The 19,769-nt window shown below is 52.2% G+C and overlaps 1 protein-coding gene across 1 annotated transcript in view; it reads left to right on the top strand.

Moving 5' to 3' along the window:
- Nucleotides 1–17,113, top strand: part of LOC133343055 (myosin-14-like) — a 38,939-nt gene extending 21,826 nt beyond the window's left edge. The window contains exons 9-18 of the mRNA XM_061552514.1: nucleotides 5,014–5,047; nucleotides 5,721–5,804; nucleotides 11,791–11,883; nucleotides 12,250–12,363; nucleotides 12,638–12,790; nucleotides 13,238–13,363; nucleotides 13,971–14,099; nucleotides 14,273–14,349; nucleotides 14,736–14,847; nucleotides 15,094–17,113. Coding sequence (XP_061408498.1) covers nucleotides 5,014–5,047; nucleotides 5,721–5,804; nucleotides 11,791–11,883; nucleotides 12,250–12,363; nucleotides 12,638–12,790; nucleotides 13,238–13,363; nucleotides 13,971–14,099; nucleotides 14,273–14,349; nucleotides 14,736–14,847; nucleotides 15,094–15,153 — 982 coding nt within the window. The 3' untranslated portion in view covers nucleotides 15,154–17,113. The remainder of the gene's footprint in view (nucleotides 1–5,013; nucleotides 5,048–5,720; nucleotides 5,805–11,790; nucleotides 11,884–12,249; nucleotides 12,364–12,637; nucleotides 12,791–13,237; nucleotides 13,364–13,970; nucleotides 14,100–14,272; nucleotides 14,350–14,735; nucleotides 14,848–15,093) is intronic.
- Nucleotides 17,114–19,769: the final 2,656 nt, after the last annotated feature.

Here is a 19,769-nt window from a genome sequence, read left to right as displayed (position 1 = left end):
GCACACGTCACAGCCTGGCGTCTACCTGGATCTGTGGTGTGGGCGAGAAGTCCCTAGACCACGTGTCCCATACGAATCTATCATAGGTGTTACTGCAGGGGGAGTGCGGCTTATCCGCCCACCCATCAAGATGTTTGCAGTAATCAGAATGTTGATGTGGAGGGAGCGAGGAGTGGCGATTGGGTAAACTCTGCGTGTCCTCACACACACCCTCGTCCACAACCTCCTCCTCTTCCACCAACACCACCACCACGCCCACCCCTCCTCTTCCACCACCACCACCACGCCCACCCCTCCTCCTTTTCCACCACCACCAGACATTCTGCAGCCACGAGGCGGTGGGGGTATTGGTAAAGGAGCAGCCCTGCATTTAATTTGCTCTAGCCACTGCTGGATGAAGGGCCTCCACTAGAGGCAGATCTAGAAAGAGGGTATTTGGCCTACTCTTCCACGCTAGTCAAACTTCATCCTACTTGTAGGTATGTTGAACTTCTTTCGCACCGTACGTTGCCAACCGTGCGGGGGAAGGGCAACAACCTAAACACAAAAAGCAGCTCTCAAGAAATTCGTTTTTCAATCCCACAACCAATGGTACTAGAAACTCCACGTGATAATAATTTGAATCGTCACATTAGCCACGATCTGTCCACTGCAGGATAATGGCGTCCCCACGCCATATCGGTCATGGAGGCCGTTTGACCATACTTCACCACTCTGGTCAGTGCAGGTTGGTGAAGAGGGTCTAGCTCAGGTCCGGTTCATGTTTCACTCTGAGCCACTGATGTTAGCCGTGGTTGGGAGTAGAGCTCAGGTCGCCTGTCGGGTTTGTAGCACAGTGCGCTAACCGCGGCGCCACCGCTCCCCACACACCCACACAAACATTTAATCACACCCAACAAACAAACACATTAATACACACAGACACGCAAAGCATCCTAACAAAAGACTAAGACAAAATTCCCCAGATAGCCTTTACCAGACTGTTGGGGCAAGTGCCGTGAGCGCACGCCGATGAAAGCCGGCATGGCACACGAGCCGATGGGTGGCCAGCACCAAGTCCCGGCCGCCTTTGTCTCCCCAGTGCTATCGTTGACACACAGGGACCAGGTACACACACACACCCATGTGAGGGTCGATCGGCTCGAGGGTGCCTCTTTGCTGCGCACGATCCGGGGGCTGTCGGTTTTAATTTGGAGCCGCGACTCGGCTCGAGCCCGCAGTGGCGGTGGCCGTCAAACGTGACGAGGAGGCGACTGCGATTGGCACCCTGGGGCGACCTCCACGTCCAACCTTTGTCGTGGCAACGAGATTCAACACAGCATTCCGTGGGTTGCTTCTTCAACTATAAAGAGTAAAAGAGACAGACGGACAGAGATGATTGGCAAAGTATACGCATTTTTTTATTTATTTCGGCCCTCGATTTAACCTGCCGAGAGCCCTTGCTGATGATGGTTGTTTTGAAGGGCTGGTGGTGACTGCAGCTGCACAGGGCGTGGTTGCGCGCGGCGCCTGTGGTCTATCGCTTGATGTGGCGAGGGCTGGTGGATCACGCAGAGATTCGCGATACTCCGCTCGGCTTCGTGCGAGGTGGTTAGGGAGGCGGCTGCGGTACGACAGGGTTTGGTTGTGAACCCGTCATTGGAGAGCTCTGAGTGGTGTCCGCTCGTAATCGCGGTGGGGGGGTCTCCTCCGAGTTCTCCATTCCATTGACGTTCGCCACGGCCGCGAATCAAACTCAGGTACACGGTTTCCTAGCGCTAACCGCTGTTGATGGCTGCACAAAAACAAAACGCATCGCAGTAAAGTGAGTCCTGCGTTTACTTTGGGTAAATTCCGGCTCTGGTGGTGGTGAAACGACTCTCAGTGTGACTGCCGTGCGACGGATATTACCCTCGGTGGCAGGACGGGTGGGAATGTGATGCGGATCAGAGGGTCCACTTGCGCGGGCCATTCTCCAACACAAAGGGTCTCCCTGCTCTGCGAGACATTCGCATGGATTCGTCGCCTTGTTAACGCGACACCCAAAGCCAACACCGGATCTGTCCCGTGCCTCCGTGTTGGCGTCCTGTCGCAATAATCGCCGTGGGCTAGTGCGTCTCAATTAAACCCTGGGGGGGGGGGTGTGGGCGAGTGGGAGGCGGTGGCCGGGGGGGGGGGCTCATGCCAGTGAGCTGAGGTCACTGCCACTGCTCCCCCGTGCGAGAGGGACCTTCGTCCTCCTCCCACTCTCTCCCCTCCCAACTCCCAGCGGTGATGTCATCGCTGACGGTGATTGTTAGTCGATGTTTCATCGGTGACAAAGACTCGCAGCGTTGTTAATAATGAAAGTAAACATAAAAAGGCTAAAGGCACAGGCCCTGCAAGTGCGTGCTCACGTCCCCTGCTGGCGGAAGGGGCCTCGGCTTGAGGTCGAGACCCTCTTCAAGCGTTCTTGGGTCTACTCCTTCCCGATGGCCACAGGCGTCTCGGAAGGCGTCGATGTACCCACACTTGACCCCAGCACGCGCGACCTGCCGATGGACTCGTGTTATCATTTACACCGCTGGGTGAACAGAGCGAGTCGCAGCCGCGGCCACGCAAACCTCGCGCGACGATGCGGCCAGCCCCGTCTACGGGCCCCGAGACCTCTCGACCCATGCGGGTGACCGGAGGGAGATGTTCGCGGTCCGTCCTCGAGTCCGAGCCGGTTGTGCAACGGCCTTGAAGCGTGCGGTGCTGTCATTACAAGGAGCGCACACTCTGTGTCTGTGTGTGTGTGTGGTCAGTGTGGCGCGTTCGTGATGGACTGGGCTCTTCATAAGAACGCGCGTTAACTCGTGCTCGGACTGAGTTACTCGACGATCTTATTGACGCAGAAACCAGCGAGATAACTTCTACACGAGCCAAGCCCCGTGTAAAGCTACCGGCTCTAACTCCCACTATCTCTGTGTGTGTCTCCCACTCGCGTGGAGACAGCATTCCAGTGCGAGTCTGGGCCCGTGCGTCTTTCGTGACTGACATCCACGCTGTCTCCCAAACTCTCATCACTTGGCTATGTGTATGTGTGTGTATGTGTGTGGGGAGCGGTAGTGTAGCGGTTAGCGCTACGCTGCGCTATGAACCCGGCGATCCGGCTCCGGTTTAACAGCAGAGGTCTCACTCCGAATCAGTCGAATGGCATTATCTTTTCATCGGTTGCGTAACGCTGTGTGGAAGCTACCTGGTCTGTAGCTCCGCACGAAGCTTCAGGTCGTCTCGGCTACACTCATTCCCTACCTTCTCCGTGCTTGTGAAACGTGGACTTCCCTAATGGAACATCTTCGCCGGTTAGAAACATTTAGGCTGGCCTGCCTACAATGCATCCTGGATTTAACGAGGCTGGATTGCGTGAGGAGTTCACACATCCTTGAAAGATCTGGTCCAAAGTCCCATCGGTGAGCTCCTCCGGCAGGCAAGGCTGCGTTGGCTGGGTCATGTAGCCCGCATGCCCAGCCACCGCATGCCTAAACAGCTTTTGTTCGGCCGGATCGAGGGGGCACAACGGGCGCGACACGGGCTAGAGAAGAGATGGAGTGATGTGGTACAGGAGGACGTGGATCTGAGTGGACTTGCCGATGACTGGTACCAGCGGTGTCAAGATCGGCTTCTGTGGAGCAGGCTCGTGAAGGACGCTACTGAGCAGTTGGAGGTAGTCGCCCTCCAACAACAACGGAGGGCGGAGGAGCGACGCTCACAACAACGAGCGGAGCGCCGGGTGGCTAAGCACTGCAAGTTGGTACAGTAGGGGGCACAGGTGGTGCATCAGCCAGTCGTCTCAGTCGACCCGTAGCAACTGGGTCTGCCCCGTGACCTCCTGCCAGCGGGCGTTCGACACTTCACGTGGCCTCAAGGTGCACATAGCCTGGCACAAGCGTCGTGGTGACGTCACCACCACTTAGTGGCGAATGGCGGTTGTTGTTGTTGTGTATGTGTGTGTCTATGTATGTCTGTGTGTGTATGTGTGTGTGTGTATGTGTGTGTGTATGTTGAACTTCTTTCGCACCGTGCGTCGCCGACCGTGCTCATCGGAGGTGCGAGTGGAGCTCGCGAAAGAGCTGGCTCGCAGTCCTTAACTTTAATTTTTTTTAAACAATGACGTGTTATTATTATTACGGGTAGTAGCATTGCCTGAGTGTAATATGTTAGTATCTCACGTAGAACATATCGTTGACATTGGTTACATTCCAGTGGTAAGTATTCAATATACAAACCTTTGTCAGTCTGCTGCTGAGGTTGTCCCCCATGCTGCGTCAGTCGTGATCGTCATTTGGCCATACTTCACCACGCTGGTCAGTTCGGGTTGGTGCAGCAGGATGGAACGCGTGACCGGTTCCGAGTTCACTCGTCACTGCTTCTATTCATGGCCGGGAATTGAACTCGGGGTTCATAGTACGGTGCGCTAACCGCTGTGCCACCACTCTCACATCAGAAATGACCACCACTACCACCACCACCATCATAATGACCACCAAAACCACCACCTTCACCATTATCAACAACACCACCGTCGCCACCACAATCATCACCAACGGAAACGTTACCACCGCCTTAGTTCTCACCACGAAAATATACACCACCACCATCACCACCATAATCACAGAATCAGAATCACCAGCAAAACAATCGCCATCACCATCAACACCAACACCACGACCACAGTAATCATCACCAAAAAAACCCTCCAAAACCACCACCATCATCGTTACCACCAAAAACAAATTTAACACCGCCACCACCATCGCCAACCACAACCATCAGAGCCGGCAACCCGAGACCCGCGGCTCCCAGTCGCCCGCGGCTCCCAGTGGCCCGCGGCATTGTGCGGCCCCACGCGTCCAGACGGCCGGGAATGTTCGCTCGGGCACACAAAAGTATCTCGAATTCCACTCGGGGAAATTATACGCGACGAGAGACCGGGCGAGCGAGAGAGATCAAGAGAGAGAGCTCCAGGTTATTAACTGTGACACCCTCCTTCCCCCTTTGTGCGCGTGTCAGGTTCTGGTGTGAGACCTTCACCATCACGAGGAGGGTGAGTGTTAACGTCTCGCCCCACCACGCGAACTCCCACGTCCGCCCACGTCCGCGCGGGCGGTGAGCTCACCGCTCGTTTGATTTTCAAAAAAGCAAAGAACACCGGCGAACTCTCGCAATGACGTGAGCAGCGACGATCCATGCGCTGCCGAGCACTTTGTGGTTGGTCTGGGTCTCGCCCAGTGAGCAACTTGCCGTGCGGAATCATGCACGCCGATTGGAACTCCTCGGGACTCGTGCCAAGGCCAACGCGGTTTCTGTCCCTGCCAGGGTCACATTTCAAATATCGTTAACTGACGATTGCCACAGAGTCCCCTTTGAAGGCGCACAACCTGTGGTGCCGCTGCTGCCTTGAGTGAAATATTGGGAGGTTGCGTGTCTTAGGTCGTTGACGATGCGTGTTTGTGCAGTGCAGTGGTTAGCGCACCGCCATACGAACCCGGCGATCTGAGTTGCATTCCGGCTCACGACCAGTTGAAAGTGCCGAATATCTGAACCGTTCCCTGGCCTCCCATAGGTCGTCTCAGCCTTAAATGGCGCGGTGTGTAAACATCAGCACTGAGGTGGGCGAGCGATGTGCTGGCCACCAACCCAATCGTGTGCCGTGCTCGATAACCGCACTTGCCCCGACACTCTGTTAGAGACTATACGGGGGATCTTTGTCTTTGCAGGAGGAGGAGAACGGAGTGGACGACGAGAATGAGGATGATGCCTTTTCCCAGGACAGCCGAGACCACCTCTCCCGTCTATCACAGGTGAGTCATCATCATGATCAACGTCATCAGCAGCCATGCTCAATCCACTGCTGGATGAAGGCCTTTCCAAGCCTCCTCCACCTGTACAACTTTGTGGCAAAATCAAAATCGCCCTGATAATGTGGAATTTCCGCTCGCTAGGAGATGATGAACCAGCAAGCAGCGCCTCGTTGTGGTGCATCTGAGCAGCAGGAACTCGTCACCTCTGACTTATTGTTGTGTCTTCGTTGGAGGGGTTATATCAGCGGTAGTCAGGTACGGTGCTCGGGGCAAACCCCACCGTGTGCCCCCCCCCCTCCCGACTCCTTCAAACTAAACCAGAAGTATTACATCTGACACCGTGACATTGAAAGCGCGCCCCCCCCCCTGCCAAAAGTGCAGGGCCCGGGGCGTTCGCCCCGATTCGCCGTGTCCTGTTGGGACGGCTCTGGCGGTGAGTAGCAGCAATCGCAGTCACGGCAGCAGAATCATTAGAATTAGTATTATAATTATTATTATAATTATTATTATTCAGGTGCGGTTGTGTGGGCTGACCGGATCGCGCGTGCATCGTGCACCGCAGCCACTCCGGGGCACATTCCTCTGAATGGTTTTATTAATGCTGCTGCTGCTGCTTTAACTCCCTGGGAGGTTTGCTTGGAACGTTGTCTTAACGCCCAAGATGTCCGCGTTTTGGTAACTAATGTGTGCAGGCGTTTGTTCATTCATTCATTCGCGGATTAATTCGTGGTTTAAACGATTAATTAGTTCCTTTGTTGTTGAATGATTTAATAATTCGTTCCGTTTCATGATTAATTCAATCATTTCATTCATTGCTTAATTCGTGTCATGCTTTTTTCTTCATTCATTCCCCCGTTGGATGTCTGAATCTTTATCCTTTTGATTGACTTGTAATAACACTCTGGAGACGGCTTGTGGAATCGGTCCTTTTATTTACTTTTCTCAATTCACAAGCACTCCCCGTTGCTGGCAGGCAACGGGAAGTGGGCAGACAGATTGCAAGAGACGCACCACCACATGGCACTCAAGTTCAAGTTCATTTATTAGGTATAGCCCTGTGAGCCATTCAGCTCTTGAATCGGGTGCAACCGCAACAAACAAAAAACAAAAACATGAACAAAAAAACATCTTAAAGTGAATATGTGACTAAGTGCAAACAGAAAATCCAAGAAAAGACAGCAAAAAATATTGCAGAAAAAACACCGTACACCAACGCTGTGTGCAAAAATCCCAGTGGGATGCAAGTCAAACAACAACAACAACCACAAGACAACTTAGATTAAGGCCATCAGTCTAACTCTGTACTACAACAACACAAACATGGCTAAACTAATACACTTTTCGAAATCACCAAAATAAAGCCATGAAGGCAATGAAAAAGCAATCATAGGAACTGACGGAATTTTCACAATAAATGGCATAAACAACATGTACTACCAAAACCCTGCAGCCATAGCTGGCTGCATGAGTCACTCCACAACAGCAGGAGCATCAATCGGAGTATTGTAATTTTTCAATGCACCTTTAAGATCAGCACACTAAATCAAAACACAGGTCATACTTTGTAGCGATCATCCGGAGCGAAACATTTTATTTTAGGTCACTGAATAGCACTGGCAGCTAGGGGTGTACAACTCCTCTAAAGCAGTTTTGAGTGAAGATCTCATAGGTAGTGACTCAAGTTTCAATTTATTTGCAACAGCATTCCAGACCCTGGGGGCATCAATAGCAAAGGCCCTTCCTCCAGTATATGTACGGCAATAGGGAATATTAAGCTGGTAAATGAGTGTAGACCTTAGGTCAAATTTGTTCTTTGAAACAGAGACGAGATCCAGCAGGTAATCTGCAGATTTTTTTGCAAGTACATCATGAATAAATAAGATCTGGTGCACAAGCCGTCGAACATTCAGAGATGTTAAGTTTGACCCAATGTAGAGATCACAGTGGTGAGTCCTATATGGGCAGTTCAATGCAAATCTTAAGGCCGAGTGATACATTGAGTCAAGCTTCTTCAGTACAGTACTTGGGGCTGATTTATACACAATGTCACAGTAATCAAGTAGAGGCAGTACGGTAGCTTTAATCAATTCCAAACGGAACATAGGAGGGAAGCAGTGCTTGTGTCGATATAGAAAACCAATTTTAATTTTTGTCTTTTTCCCAATATAATCAATGTGATCTTCAAAATTCAGTTTTGAATCCAGGATGACCCCAAGATACTTATAGATCTTGATTTGCTCTATTTGATCATTATTTAAGGTATGTAATTGGGGAAAAATAACTTCCCGCTTTAGTCCTGGTGAGAAGCATAGCACCTTGGTTTTGGCAGGATTAAGGACTAGTTTAAGAGCAACTAGCTGATGTTGTAGTTTGTTGAAATCACTCTGGAGCTTAGCAATCACGTCATCCGGAGAGCGGCCAGCAGTAATTAGTACCGTGTCATCTGCAAAAAGATTTACCCTGGAATAATCCAGTTCAGTGCCCAAGTCATTTACATAAAGAGAAAACAAGAGGGGGCCGAGAATGGAACCCTGTGGAACCCCTTTTGTTATCTTAACACTGTTTGACCTCCAACCATCTGTGAATACAGTTTGGGTGCGAGAAAAGAGGTAATTTTTTAACCATTTTACTGTGTTTTCGGAAAAACCGAGGCAACTTATTTTACTAAGCAGGATGTTGTGGTCTACTGTATCAAAAGCTTTGGACAAGTCAAGAAAAAGACAGGCGCAGTACTGCTTATTATCAAGGCTACTGTAAATGTGATTCAGAGAGTCTAATGCAGCAGATGTGGTGCTGTATTTTTTTCTGAACCCAGATTGTTTTAGATGTAATAGATTGTTGGCGGACAGGAAACTGTTAATTTGGTAGGTCAATAATTTTTCAAAAATTTTCATCAACGGGGACAAAATTGAGATAGGTCGGTAGTTATTTGGATCATCTTTAGGGCCCCCTTTGTGAAGTGGACGAACATAGGAATGTTTCCATTCTAGAGGAACTGATGCTTCTTTGATGGACAGGTTGAAAATATGGGCTATAGGTTTGTATATTAGGTGACCAACAGTTAGTAGAGCAAAGACGGGAATACTATCTGCTCCGGTAGAGGAGGACCCTTTGAGGTAGGACAGTTGTTTCAGAACATTACTTTCGTGGATTGGCTGAAAACTAAATTCGCTTAATGTTTGGACAGGAGTGTAGGAATTTGCATGAGCAGGGGTGACTCCCAATACATTATCAAATAGGGTACCAGCTTCAGAAAAATGAAGGTTAAAATTGTCAACTATTTTTTGGGGATCTGAAAAATATTCCCCATTTCGGTTAAGCTGAACGGGCAGATGATCTGTTTTGGATGCCTTTTCGATACATTTGATTGTTTTCCAGAAAATCCTGGCATTTCCATGAGATTCAAGGAGAGTGGAAGAGAAGTAGTTATTTTTTGCATGCCGTATTTTTTTGACGCATCTATTCCTTAAAATCCTGTATTCTAGCCAGTCATTGACCAAATTACTTTTCTGAGCACATGCCCAAGCCTTGTCCCTAGTTTTCATGAGCTTTGTAATCACAGGATCAAGCCATGGTGGACGGTTGCCTTTAGTTTTAAATTTAACCAACGGAGCATGTTTGTTAAGAATTTGGAGAAACGTGTACCTGAAGGTCTCCCAAGCCGTAGTCAGGTTTGGAATATCACAGACCTTGTCAATATCCGAGTGAAGCACATCATTAGTAAATGCCTGAGTGCTGAAGTGTCTCATGGAGTGCTTCTCAACCAATTTAGGGGGGGCTTTGGGTCTGGCTGATGATCTCACCCCAAAAATGAAGGAGTGATCACTAAGGTTATTACCTAGAACACCAGTCAGTGCGAAATTGTGAGGGGCATTTGTCAATAGGACGTCAAGCAGAGATGACTGTCCCGGATTTTTTAGGTTGGGTCTTGTGGGGACATTTATTAATTGAAACAGGTTAAATTCATCTGCAAAATTTGTGGCCACGGCCGGCGGGTTTAGCCAATTCCAATTTAGATCACCCACTAAAACTATTTCACCTTTAGGGAGGCCCCCAAGAAGCTCTCTCAGTGCAGATGCAGCTTCAACATCCTTCCCACTAGGCGGTCTATAGCAGCACACTACCAATATGTGTTGATTATTAGGGAGAGTTATTCTGAGAGCCAGACCTTCAAAGCAACATTTTTTAAACAAGGAGTGAGCTGGTGAACATGGAATAGTATTACGAACATAGATGGCAATTCCACCTCCTTTAGATCCTCGGTCAAGCCGAAAAAGATTGTAGTTGTCAATCGTAATCTGCAAGTCATTGACGGCAGGAGTGAGAAATGTTTCTGTTAGGCAAAATATGTCCGGGTCAAGATTTGCTACTTCTAGTTTTAGTTGACTTAATTTAATCAAAAGCCCTCTGATGTTGACATGTAGAACACCAACACCTTTTCTGCCAGAAAAATCTACAGAATTATATGAGTTCTTTACATTTGGTCCAGGATGAAGCTCAATACCACCCAGAAATAAGAAAAGTAGAATTAATAGTTTGCACAGGTATTTTCTGTGAAAGGATGAAGAGCGACGAACCTTGGACGAATAGCAGCAGCTCGCAGATGGTGTTATTTTAAAGAGCAGAATGAAGTTTGGAAGGAGTGCTGGTGAAGTAATGGGACAAAGATAGGGTTTAAAAGGATATAATGATGGAGTGTAGAAGTGTCTATAAGTTGTTTCATTAGCAGGTGTAGTTGCAAATTTAGCAATAAGTATTGACGCAAAGTAACGCGGGTAGCCATTTGTAGAGTTGAGTGTGGCACTAGATATGGCCGGGAGGGACAGTAGTAAGATACACAGCAGGTGAATTGACATCTTTAAAACACTAAATTTAAACACACACACAGCTCACTCACACGCAGCTCACCCTCACCCACTCTCACGCACAGCCCACACCCATGCAGCTCACGCGTGGCCCCTCTCTATCTCTCTTCGTTCCTTGTCTGACCACGTGTCCCTCGACTCTTCCCTTATTTAATGCCTAGGTCACGTGGTACGCTCCAGCCAATCCTTAATAGCCTGCGCTGAATGTTCCAGATTCCTCCATCAACTCCCGGGACCACGCCCCTGACTTGTCTTCCCATTGGCTGAGGCCAAGAGCAGCAGAACCAATCATCCTAGCTGACATCCCTCGATCACGCCAGGGCCATGCTCCCAGGCTCTCCCCCCATTGGTTGTAGAGCAGGACCGGCAGAGCCAATCACCACGTGAGCCGGACATAGGCTCTCATTACATCATGACCAATTCGTAAATTGCTTTGTTGAACGATTGAACCCTTCATTATTTTGATTATTCATTCATTTGGTTGTGAATGAAGTAACCAATCTAATAATGTATTAATTATTTCCACGATTGATTCATTCATTTTACGATTCATTAATTCAGTGAATGAAGAGGTGGGGGGGTTAGGCCCTGGCCACCTTGCCTCGGTTCCCGGCACCATCCTCCCAAAGCCACTCCTCTGGGAAGATTCTTCTCAGGGATATTCACAATCCCTGTCAGCTGCTCAACAACAACAATCATCACAATAACGACAGTAATTCACTTTGGTATGACGTTACAATAAAGCAACAGGCGGCTAGAATTGTAAGTTTAATGGTGTGAGCCCGTGCACGGCACGCGGGGCAGGAGCCGAGTGGAGCAAATCCGCTTGTTCCACGACAACAAGCGCAAGCACCGGGCCATCATCAGTGGTAGACGCCCGATCGTTAACACCTCGCCGAACATCAACGTACCAGACCGCGACAGCGCAGTCACAGGCAGTGTGAGCCCCTCCTCTCCTGCTCGTAGAGTGGGCTAGTCCCCAGCTGTGTTGTGGAGCTCATCGCGAGTGGCAGCCCTCACCGGTGGCGCGTGGCTCCCTGTGGGTGCTTTAGTCTGACTCGATGAGCAGAGTGACACACCACTCCCCGCCCCCCTTGCCCCCCCCCCCCCCCCCCCCACAGCTGGAGTCGTCCCTGGAGCGATCGCACGCGCTGTTCAGCGCCGTGCTCTTGCGCCTGGAGGACACCATCATCCACTCGCAGGGCGAATGCCAGGTGCGCCTGCATCTATGAATCTTGTGCACGTGATAGGTGCACGGATGAACGGATCGGTAGTGAGGGGATTGCTGGATGGATGGGTGGATGAATTGATTGATGGTTGGATGGATTGAGATATGGATGGGTGCATGGATGGATTGTTTGATTGATTGATGGCTGGGTGGATGTGTTGGATTGGTTGGATGAGGTGGATGCATGAACGGGTGGATTGGTCGATGTATATGGGTGAGTGAAGGGATGGATTGAAGGGTGGGTGGATCATGTGGGAGAACTGTGAGTGCCACCGCGTGTCACCGCGTGACGTCGCTGCCCCACGTCCCGCACGCCGCTCCGAGCGCCACTCTCTGTGTGTCCACCCCCCAGAAAGCCGAGCGGCGCAAGGCGGAGCTGCAGGAGCAGCTGAGGAGCACGGGCGAGCAGATGGAGCAGTACTCGGAGATGGTGCTCGCTCTCTACACGGAGAACCAGCACCTCGAGGTGCCCCCCCCCCCCACCGCCTCCCCCACCCTCCCCGCGAGGAACACTCGCCCCCCCTCTACATCGCCACCAACTCATCTCTCGCTCTCTCTGTCTCTCTGTGAGCCACAGCCTTTCTCGGAGACGTCGGTGATCATGGACGTCCTGCCACTGAGCTATGTCCGTGAGATTTACTCAACGTCTTGTTGCGTTTTTGTGTGGAGTCTGTATCTTCTCCTCCTGTCCTATAATGTGCTACGTGTGTGCCGCGTGTGTGCCGCGCGCACGCGAGCAGAAGTCGCGGTGCGCGTCGCAGGCCACGCTGCGCGGGCTGCGTGCAGCGCTGGCGGAGCTGGGCTCGGGGCGGGCGCAGCACGAGCAGCTGCTGCAGCAGCGCGACGAGGAGGCGGCGAGGCTGCGCCGGCACAACGAGGCGCTGCAGCTCGAGGTGCCGCACCGCGTCACACGACGTCACACGACGTCACACCGCGTCACACCACGTCGCACCACGTCACACACGTCACACCATGTCACACCGCGTCACACCACGTCACACCGCATCGCACCGCGTCACACCACGTCGCACCGCATGGATTTATGAATGGATTCTTCATACAATGAAGATGCATTTGGTTCGGAAAAGGTGGCATCACCACCAGATTCTTTATGTTGTTGATGTTGTTGTTAATGTAATGGATGTTGTTGTTGATGTAATAGATATTGTTGTTGATGTTGGTGATGTAGTTGGTGGTGTTGTTGATGATGATGATGTTGATAATGTTGTTGTTGATGTAATCCATGTTGTTGATGTTATTGATGTTGTCGATGTTGTTGATGTAAGGTTATTGTTGTCGATATTGTTGTTGTTGATTTTGTTGTTGATGTTGTGGCACAGCTGGTGGCGAGTAGAGGCTCCGGGGAGCGTGCCGCCCGCGTCTGCGTCGACGACCTGAAGCAGAAGTTCGAGCGTCTCCTGGCCCAGGCGCGCGACGACCACGACTCCGAGATCGACGGTCTCAAGGTGAGTCCGTGGCCTCAGATCATCGTCGTCTACATCGCCATCATCGTCATCGGCCACGTGTCCACATCGCCATCATCGTCATCGGCCACGTTCGATCCACTGCTGGATATACGACTCCGCAGGTTGTTGTCATCTCTCACGGCCCTGCGATCTAACGATCCACGGAGCTCGTCTGTGTGTGTGTGTGCGCCAACGTTGAGTTGGCTCGTTGTGTTCACGCGCGCGTGTGAAATGCCGGTGTGTGAGCTACCCGGTGTGTCCGTTGGTGTCCGCGGGTGTGCGTCGGGAGTGGTGGCACAATGATCGGCGCGCCGCGATACAAACCCAGGGGCCCGAGTTCGATTCCTGCTCCCCGGCCAACACCAATGAATATTATTTGAACCGGTCCTGGGCCTCCCCTAGGTCTACCCAGCCTTAGTCTGAATACCCTGATGCAGCGTGTAAACATCAGCAATGGGGAGCCAAAGGCGTGTGGGCATGGTGCTGGCCACCGCACCCCCTCGTGCGCTGTGCTGGACCTCGTAGGTTCCTCTACTCGCGGACAGCACGTGCCCCAGCAGCCCGTGTAGGCCGTGGGGTCTGTGCGCGTGCCCTGTGCGGGGTGCAGAAGCGCCTGGGTGAGTACCAGCTGGAGGCCGGGCGGCTGGGCGAGCTGTACAGCGGCCTGCAGGAGCAGACGGGGCGCGAGCGCGAGCAGCTCGGGGAGAGCAAGACCCTGCTGGAGACTCTCAAAACGGTGAGATCCAATGGGGAGGGGGTGGGGGGAGGGGGGAGGGGCAGTTGCCGTCACTGCCTCCTTCTGCACAAAATGAGACCACGAAAATTGGTAATTTGCTGATATTCGAGAGGACATACATTGAATGTTTCTTTTTACATTGTGGGTGTGTGGGTGTGTGTTTGGTCTACCAGCAAAACATGGAGCTGAATCAGAAGCTGAGTCCATTGACAAGAAAGGAGTCAATCACACGGACCATCACAACCACTAAGTGAGCCCAAACACACGTAGGCACACACAGATAAAGACCCATACACACAGATACACGCAGTGACGTCACCACGACGCTTGTGCCAGGCCATGTGCACCTTGAGGCCACGTGAAGTGTCGAACGCCCGCTGGCAGGAGGTCACGGGGCAGACCCAGGTGCCACGGGTCGACTGACTGAGATACACACACACACAGATACACACACACAGATACACACACACAGATACACACACAAAATACACACACAACAACCAACAGTCTCCATTGGCTACCGAGTGGCTAGGTGCACTGTGAGGCCACGTGAAGTGTCAAAGGCTCCCCCGTGTCTCTCCTCCCTGTCCCCCCGTGTGTCTCCGCTCCCCCGTGTCTCCCACCCTCTCTCCGCAGGCTGGAGGCGCGGTATCCGATCCTGCAGCTGCTCCCGCGCTACGAGGGGGAAGGAGCCCCCCCGACGCGCTCGGTGCAAACCGTGGTGCTGGAGCGTGAGGGGCAGCGGCAGGTGACTGCGGGGGGGGGGGGGGGCTCGATCGCTCTCTAATGCACCTTTTTATCTTCCTGCTGCTGCTGCTCATCTTGAGTCGTGCCCTCCTCCCTGTCCCTTCTGGAGACGTCAGTCCCGGCCTTCCCCCTCCCGTCCCTCTCCCTTTTCCCATCCATTGCATTCTTGACTCTCCGCCACGGATGACGGCGATTGTCGAACTCCAACAGAGCCGCGATGACGCCATCCTCCTCTGTCTGCCCGCAGTTCAAGATCCGAAGTGTGAATTCGGAGGACGCGGCCGACCTGGACATCGACCTGGTGTAGCCGCGGCCCCCACGGGGACCCGGCAAGGGGACGGGGGGACAAGGGCGCGGGTTGTTTGGGGACCAAGGCAACGCGAGACCCCCTGTGCCTTGATATGACCCCCCCCCCCCTCCCTTACCACCACTTCGTGTTGATGTTCCGTGCGGCATCGAGTGAGAGACGGGGATTGAGGGGATAGAGGGGGGACGGGGAGGGGACCCGATGGGGGGTTATAGGGAGGTATAGCCGAAGTGTGTGCGTGTCACAGTGATGGATGGTGCGTGTATCAAAGAGGGGAGCGGTGGCATAGTGATTAGCGCACCACGCTCTGAACTCGACGGCCCGAGTTCGATTCCCCGCTCATGGCCACCAGTGACGATTATTTGAACCGGTCCTGGGCCTCCCCGAGATCGATGTGTCAACATCACCACTGGGGAGACAAAGACGGTCGGGGGAGGTGCTGGCCACCCCCTCGTGTGCCGTGCCGGCTTTCGTAGGTGCTCAGTAAAAGCACTTGCCCCAGCGGTCTGTAAAGGCTACACGGGGGATATTTGTCTTGGTATTATTTTTTTTACGTCAAAGAGATAGAGACGGTGCGTGTGTATGTTGCGACTACTTGAGTGCCAACACCCAGTTTTATGTAAAACCGGATATCGGGCCCTCTCCTAGGTCGACTCAGCCTGAAATGAATGTCCGGTGCTGGGGAGACGAGCAAAGAGGGCGAAGTTGGCTGCTGACCACGCGGGCCATCAATAGGCGCTCGCTAACGGCGGCCGCTGCGAGTGTGTAACGCGAGGCTGGGGGGGGGGGGTGTCCTGACAGGTGTGCGCTTGACACGGGTAAAGTAGACGCGGTGCCTCGTGCCTCTGCTTGCAAGAGAATAAGTTTGCCCCCCGGGTGCAATCCTGGGCGAATTCCCGAGCGAGGCGGAGGTCGCATCGCGACAGAGTTCAAAGGAAGAAATACAAAGATTCCCGGGTAGCTTTCACAGACCGTTGAGGCAAGTGATGGTAGCGTGCACGTATGAAGGCCGGGAGGGCACACGAGGGGGTGGATAGCCAGCGTGGACCACGCCCGGCCTTTAAAAAGAACACACACCCATACATACAAAGACAAAGATCCCCCATATAGTCTTTAACAGACTGTTGGAGCAAGTGCTGTTAGCAAGGACTTAACAACACACAGACAACCATCACACTCACTCTCAACCACGCACACGATCTCGACCACTCATAGGCACACAACCACACTATACACGGACACAGTTACAGTCATCCATACACACACAATCACACACAATCACACACAAGCACGCACACGCTTAACCACACACTCAACCACACACCAAACAGTACGCAACCGCGAACACTGAAAATTGTTCATATGTAAAAATAAAAAATCACGTGTCCACGTTTTCTTTTCATGCACAGTGCACAGGTGCATGAGCACGTGTTCATCCAGAAGTGGATAGAGAATGGCTGATGATCGATAAATATACATGCTGATGATGATATATTATGATGACTTATGATGATGATGATGCTTTGGCATCGCTCCTATCAGCTTTGCCAACGGCTCTCCCACGCTCTTTGTAATCTCTCTGTATGTATTTATTTGATTGCAATTGTATCGATAGATTCGACTTGATCGACGGGTGGCACGGGCTGGCTAATTGGCGCTGCGGCGCGAGCTTCACTCATTGCGAGGGGGGGGCGCACGTGGAGGGATGGGGTCCACATGAGTTCCCAATCACCAGGGCGGCCCTCCCGTGAGCACGGGAGTCACGAACTCGGCTCTCCGCGTCGGAGCTTGCTACTGGGGCTTTTCACTGCTGCAAGTAGACATTGTAGAATGTACTGACTGCTCTTCATACTAGATTTTTTTTTAAGTTTGGCTGGCTGGCGAGCGGGATGGAGGGACTGACGGTCAAGTCCAAAGTGACGTACGCTTTGCTCGTAGAAATAAAAAAAATGATTATCGGGCGAAACCCGTGTCTCTGTCTCTCTTTCTCTCCGGCGTGCGCAAGTTGAGACGTGTGTGGTGTGAGAGCCAGTGTGTCCGTGTGTGTGTGTATTTTGTATCTATGTCTGTGATCTATGGGGAGCGGTGGTGCAGTGGTGAGCGCGCTGTGCTACGAAGCCGGTGATCCGACCAATCATAGTGGAGAATATTTGAACCTGTCCTGGGCTTCTTTCTAGGTTTGCACAGCCTTAAATGAGTACTTTGTGCGGTGTGTGAATTAAACATCAGCCCTGGGGAGATATAACGTTGACCGGGCGTAGTGCTAGCCACATCACCCTCACGTGTACCGTACCGGCCTTCATGCGTGCTCGCTAACAACACTTGCCTCCAACAAACTGTTTCGGCTATACGGGCACCTTGTAGGAATGCTAGCGTGACGGCACGGTTGTACGCCTCCATAGCGGGGTGGAATCTGTGTGAGATGAGTTTATGTGGGCTGCCCGCGTGTGTGTGAGAGAGCCTTGGACACTGCACGTGGCCTCAAAGTGCACCTAGCCTGGCACATGCGCAGTAGTGACGTCACCGTTACTTAGTGGCGAATGGCGCGTATTGGTGTGAACCTTAAGAGGTGCTCGCTAACAGCACTTGCCCCAAAAGTCGGTTAAGGCTATACGGGGGATCTTTGTGTGAGCCAGGACCTGAGTTTCCATCTCCACGGTTTCAGCAGCAAGTCGCGAGAGAAACCTCAACAAGACGCAAAGTGCCGCTATTTTGACTAAAGAAAGTCGCGGATACTTGACGCCAAATATTCCACTTCAGCAGCAAAGTCTCCAGAAGAGAGATCGCCAGACGTCGTTGGTCTACGAAGTCTTGGACTTGACGAACACGGAGAGAGGCGTGCACCCGATATTCGTGTTGATTTTGGAAACTGTGTTTGAGAGATGGTTAGGGGAAGCCCTCCGTCGTCCAGCAGTGGATAAACCATGGCTCATGATGTTGTTGGTGAGTCGGTTGAAAGCTGACTCACCATCGTGCGGACGTAGGGACTCTACGTGCATGGCTTTCGAAGGTGATGGCAGTGAACGATACACGCGTCTCGAGTACTCGCCGCCGAACCACAGACGCAAAGTTCGAGCCCCGATCCACGGCGCCTTCCCACAGTTATTGCGAGAAAAAATATCATTAAAATAATAACCGCGCGCGCTAATGGGGAATCGAACCCGGGCGGAAAACACGACAATCTTCCATGAGAGCACGACACGAGCTGCGCGTGCTCATCAAAGCTTCGAGCGCGCGGAGCCCACGCACGTGAACGCGATGACGTGCTCCGAAGAAGGTCCATTGCCCGAAACGACACCTGTTATCTCGCGCTCCTTATAAGGCCACAGTGTGTTCAATGTGAGTGGTGGCTCATTCCGTGCCGGCTCTCCACTCCCAGCTCCTCCCACCATCCGCAGCTCCCCCACATCAAAGTTTCCCCTACCCGCTCTCCCGTGCCCCGAATCCAAACGGTGTGTTCCGAGTTCCACGGATGCGGCTGTGGAGGAGAGAGGCGGCGAGTCGCCATCTCGTGGGTTCTCCCGGAACAACTGTTGCGGGTGGCCTCCCAACAGGTACCGAGGTGCGATTCAATCACTCCCAGTGCAGAGCGACTCTCAAGTTCAACATCATCCACCCTCCTCCTTCTCACCCTCCTCCTCTTACTATCACGCGCTGGGACTCATCATCCCCAGTGTGGCGCAGCCATGGAGTGTGCAGGCTCTGCAACTGCACGAGAGTCCCATGGGCCGGATGGAACCCAGGCGCCTTGGCGAGGATGACGAGGATGGGGACATTGGCCTGTGCCACCCAGTTTAGCTCCCCGCGCCAGCTCACATGCCACACACGACGACAGCGCAGCTCCTCGTCGTCATAGAATAGTTTTCATTGCCGCAAACCGCTCCCCCCCCCCCCCCCCCCCTTAACGATGGGGTAGGGGAATCGTGGGGGGGTAGGAACACATTTTCATAGCCCAGCACTTGGTTACTAAGAGGCCCAGCTCCTCTCTGTTGGGTCCAGAGTCAGAATTAGTCCTGGGCCTCCCCTAGCTCGACTCGGCCTCAAAATGAGTACCTGGTGAGATGTGTGAACATCGCCACTGGGGAGAGAAAGACGAGCGGGCGTGGTGCTGGCCACGAACCCCTTCATAGGTGCCGTGCCGGCCTTCATAGGTGCTCGCGAACAGCGCTTGCCCCAACAGTCTGTTCCAGGCTATACGGGGGATCTTTGTCTTTGTTGCCAAAGGGGCAATGGTGGTGCAGGGCCCCACTCCCCACTCCCACATTGCCCGCCCCATCCGCTGGTGCCCGCCTGGTGGCGCTCCAAGCACGCGGTGAGAATTTTACTCGACTTGATTCTGTTCAAAGACTCGAATAATTTTGACAATAAAAAACACTTTTTTATTACACGCTTTTATTTAGCTCACTCTGTCTGTTGTTGTTGTCGTTGTTGTATCCTCAAATCTTGTAACTCAATTTTAACCCACTTCCCAATGTGGTATCGACTGAAAACTTGGTATACATATGTCATACCAATGTTAATACTATATTCTATCGTAACAAAAAAAAACTTTTTTTATTTTATTTTACCAGATGAGGCCCACTGCAGCTCTTTTTCACAAGCGACCTGGCCACAAA

This window comes from Lethenteron reissneri, chromosome 16, assembly GCF_015708825.2.
Source record: "Lethenteron reissneri isolate LAM-NWPU_2019-01 chromosome 16, ASM1570882v1, whole genome shotgun sequence".
Classification (NCBI taxonomy): domain Eukaryota; kingdom Metazoa; phylum Chordata; class Hyperoartia; order Petromyzontiformes; family Petromyzontidae; genus Lethenteron; species Lethenteron reissneri.
The sequence above is the reverse complement of the archived record's forward strand: the minus strand, read 5'-3'. Positions and strand labels throughout refer to the sequence as shown.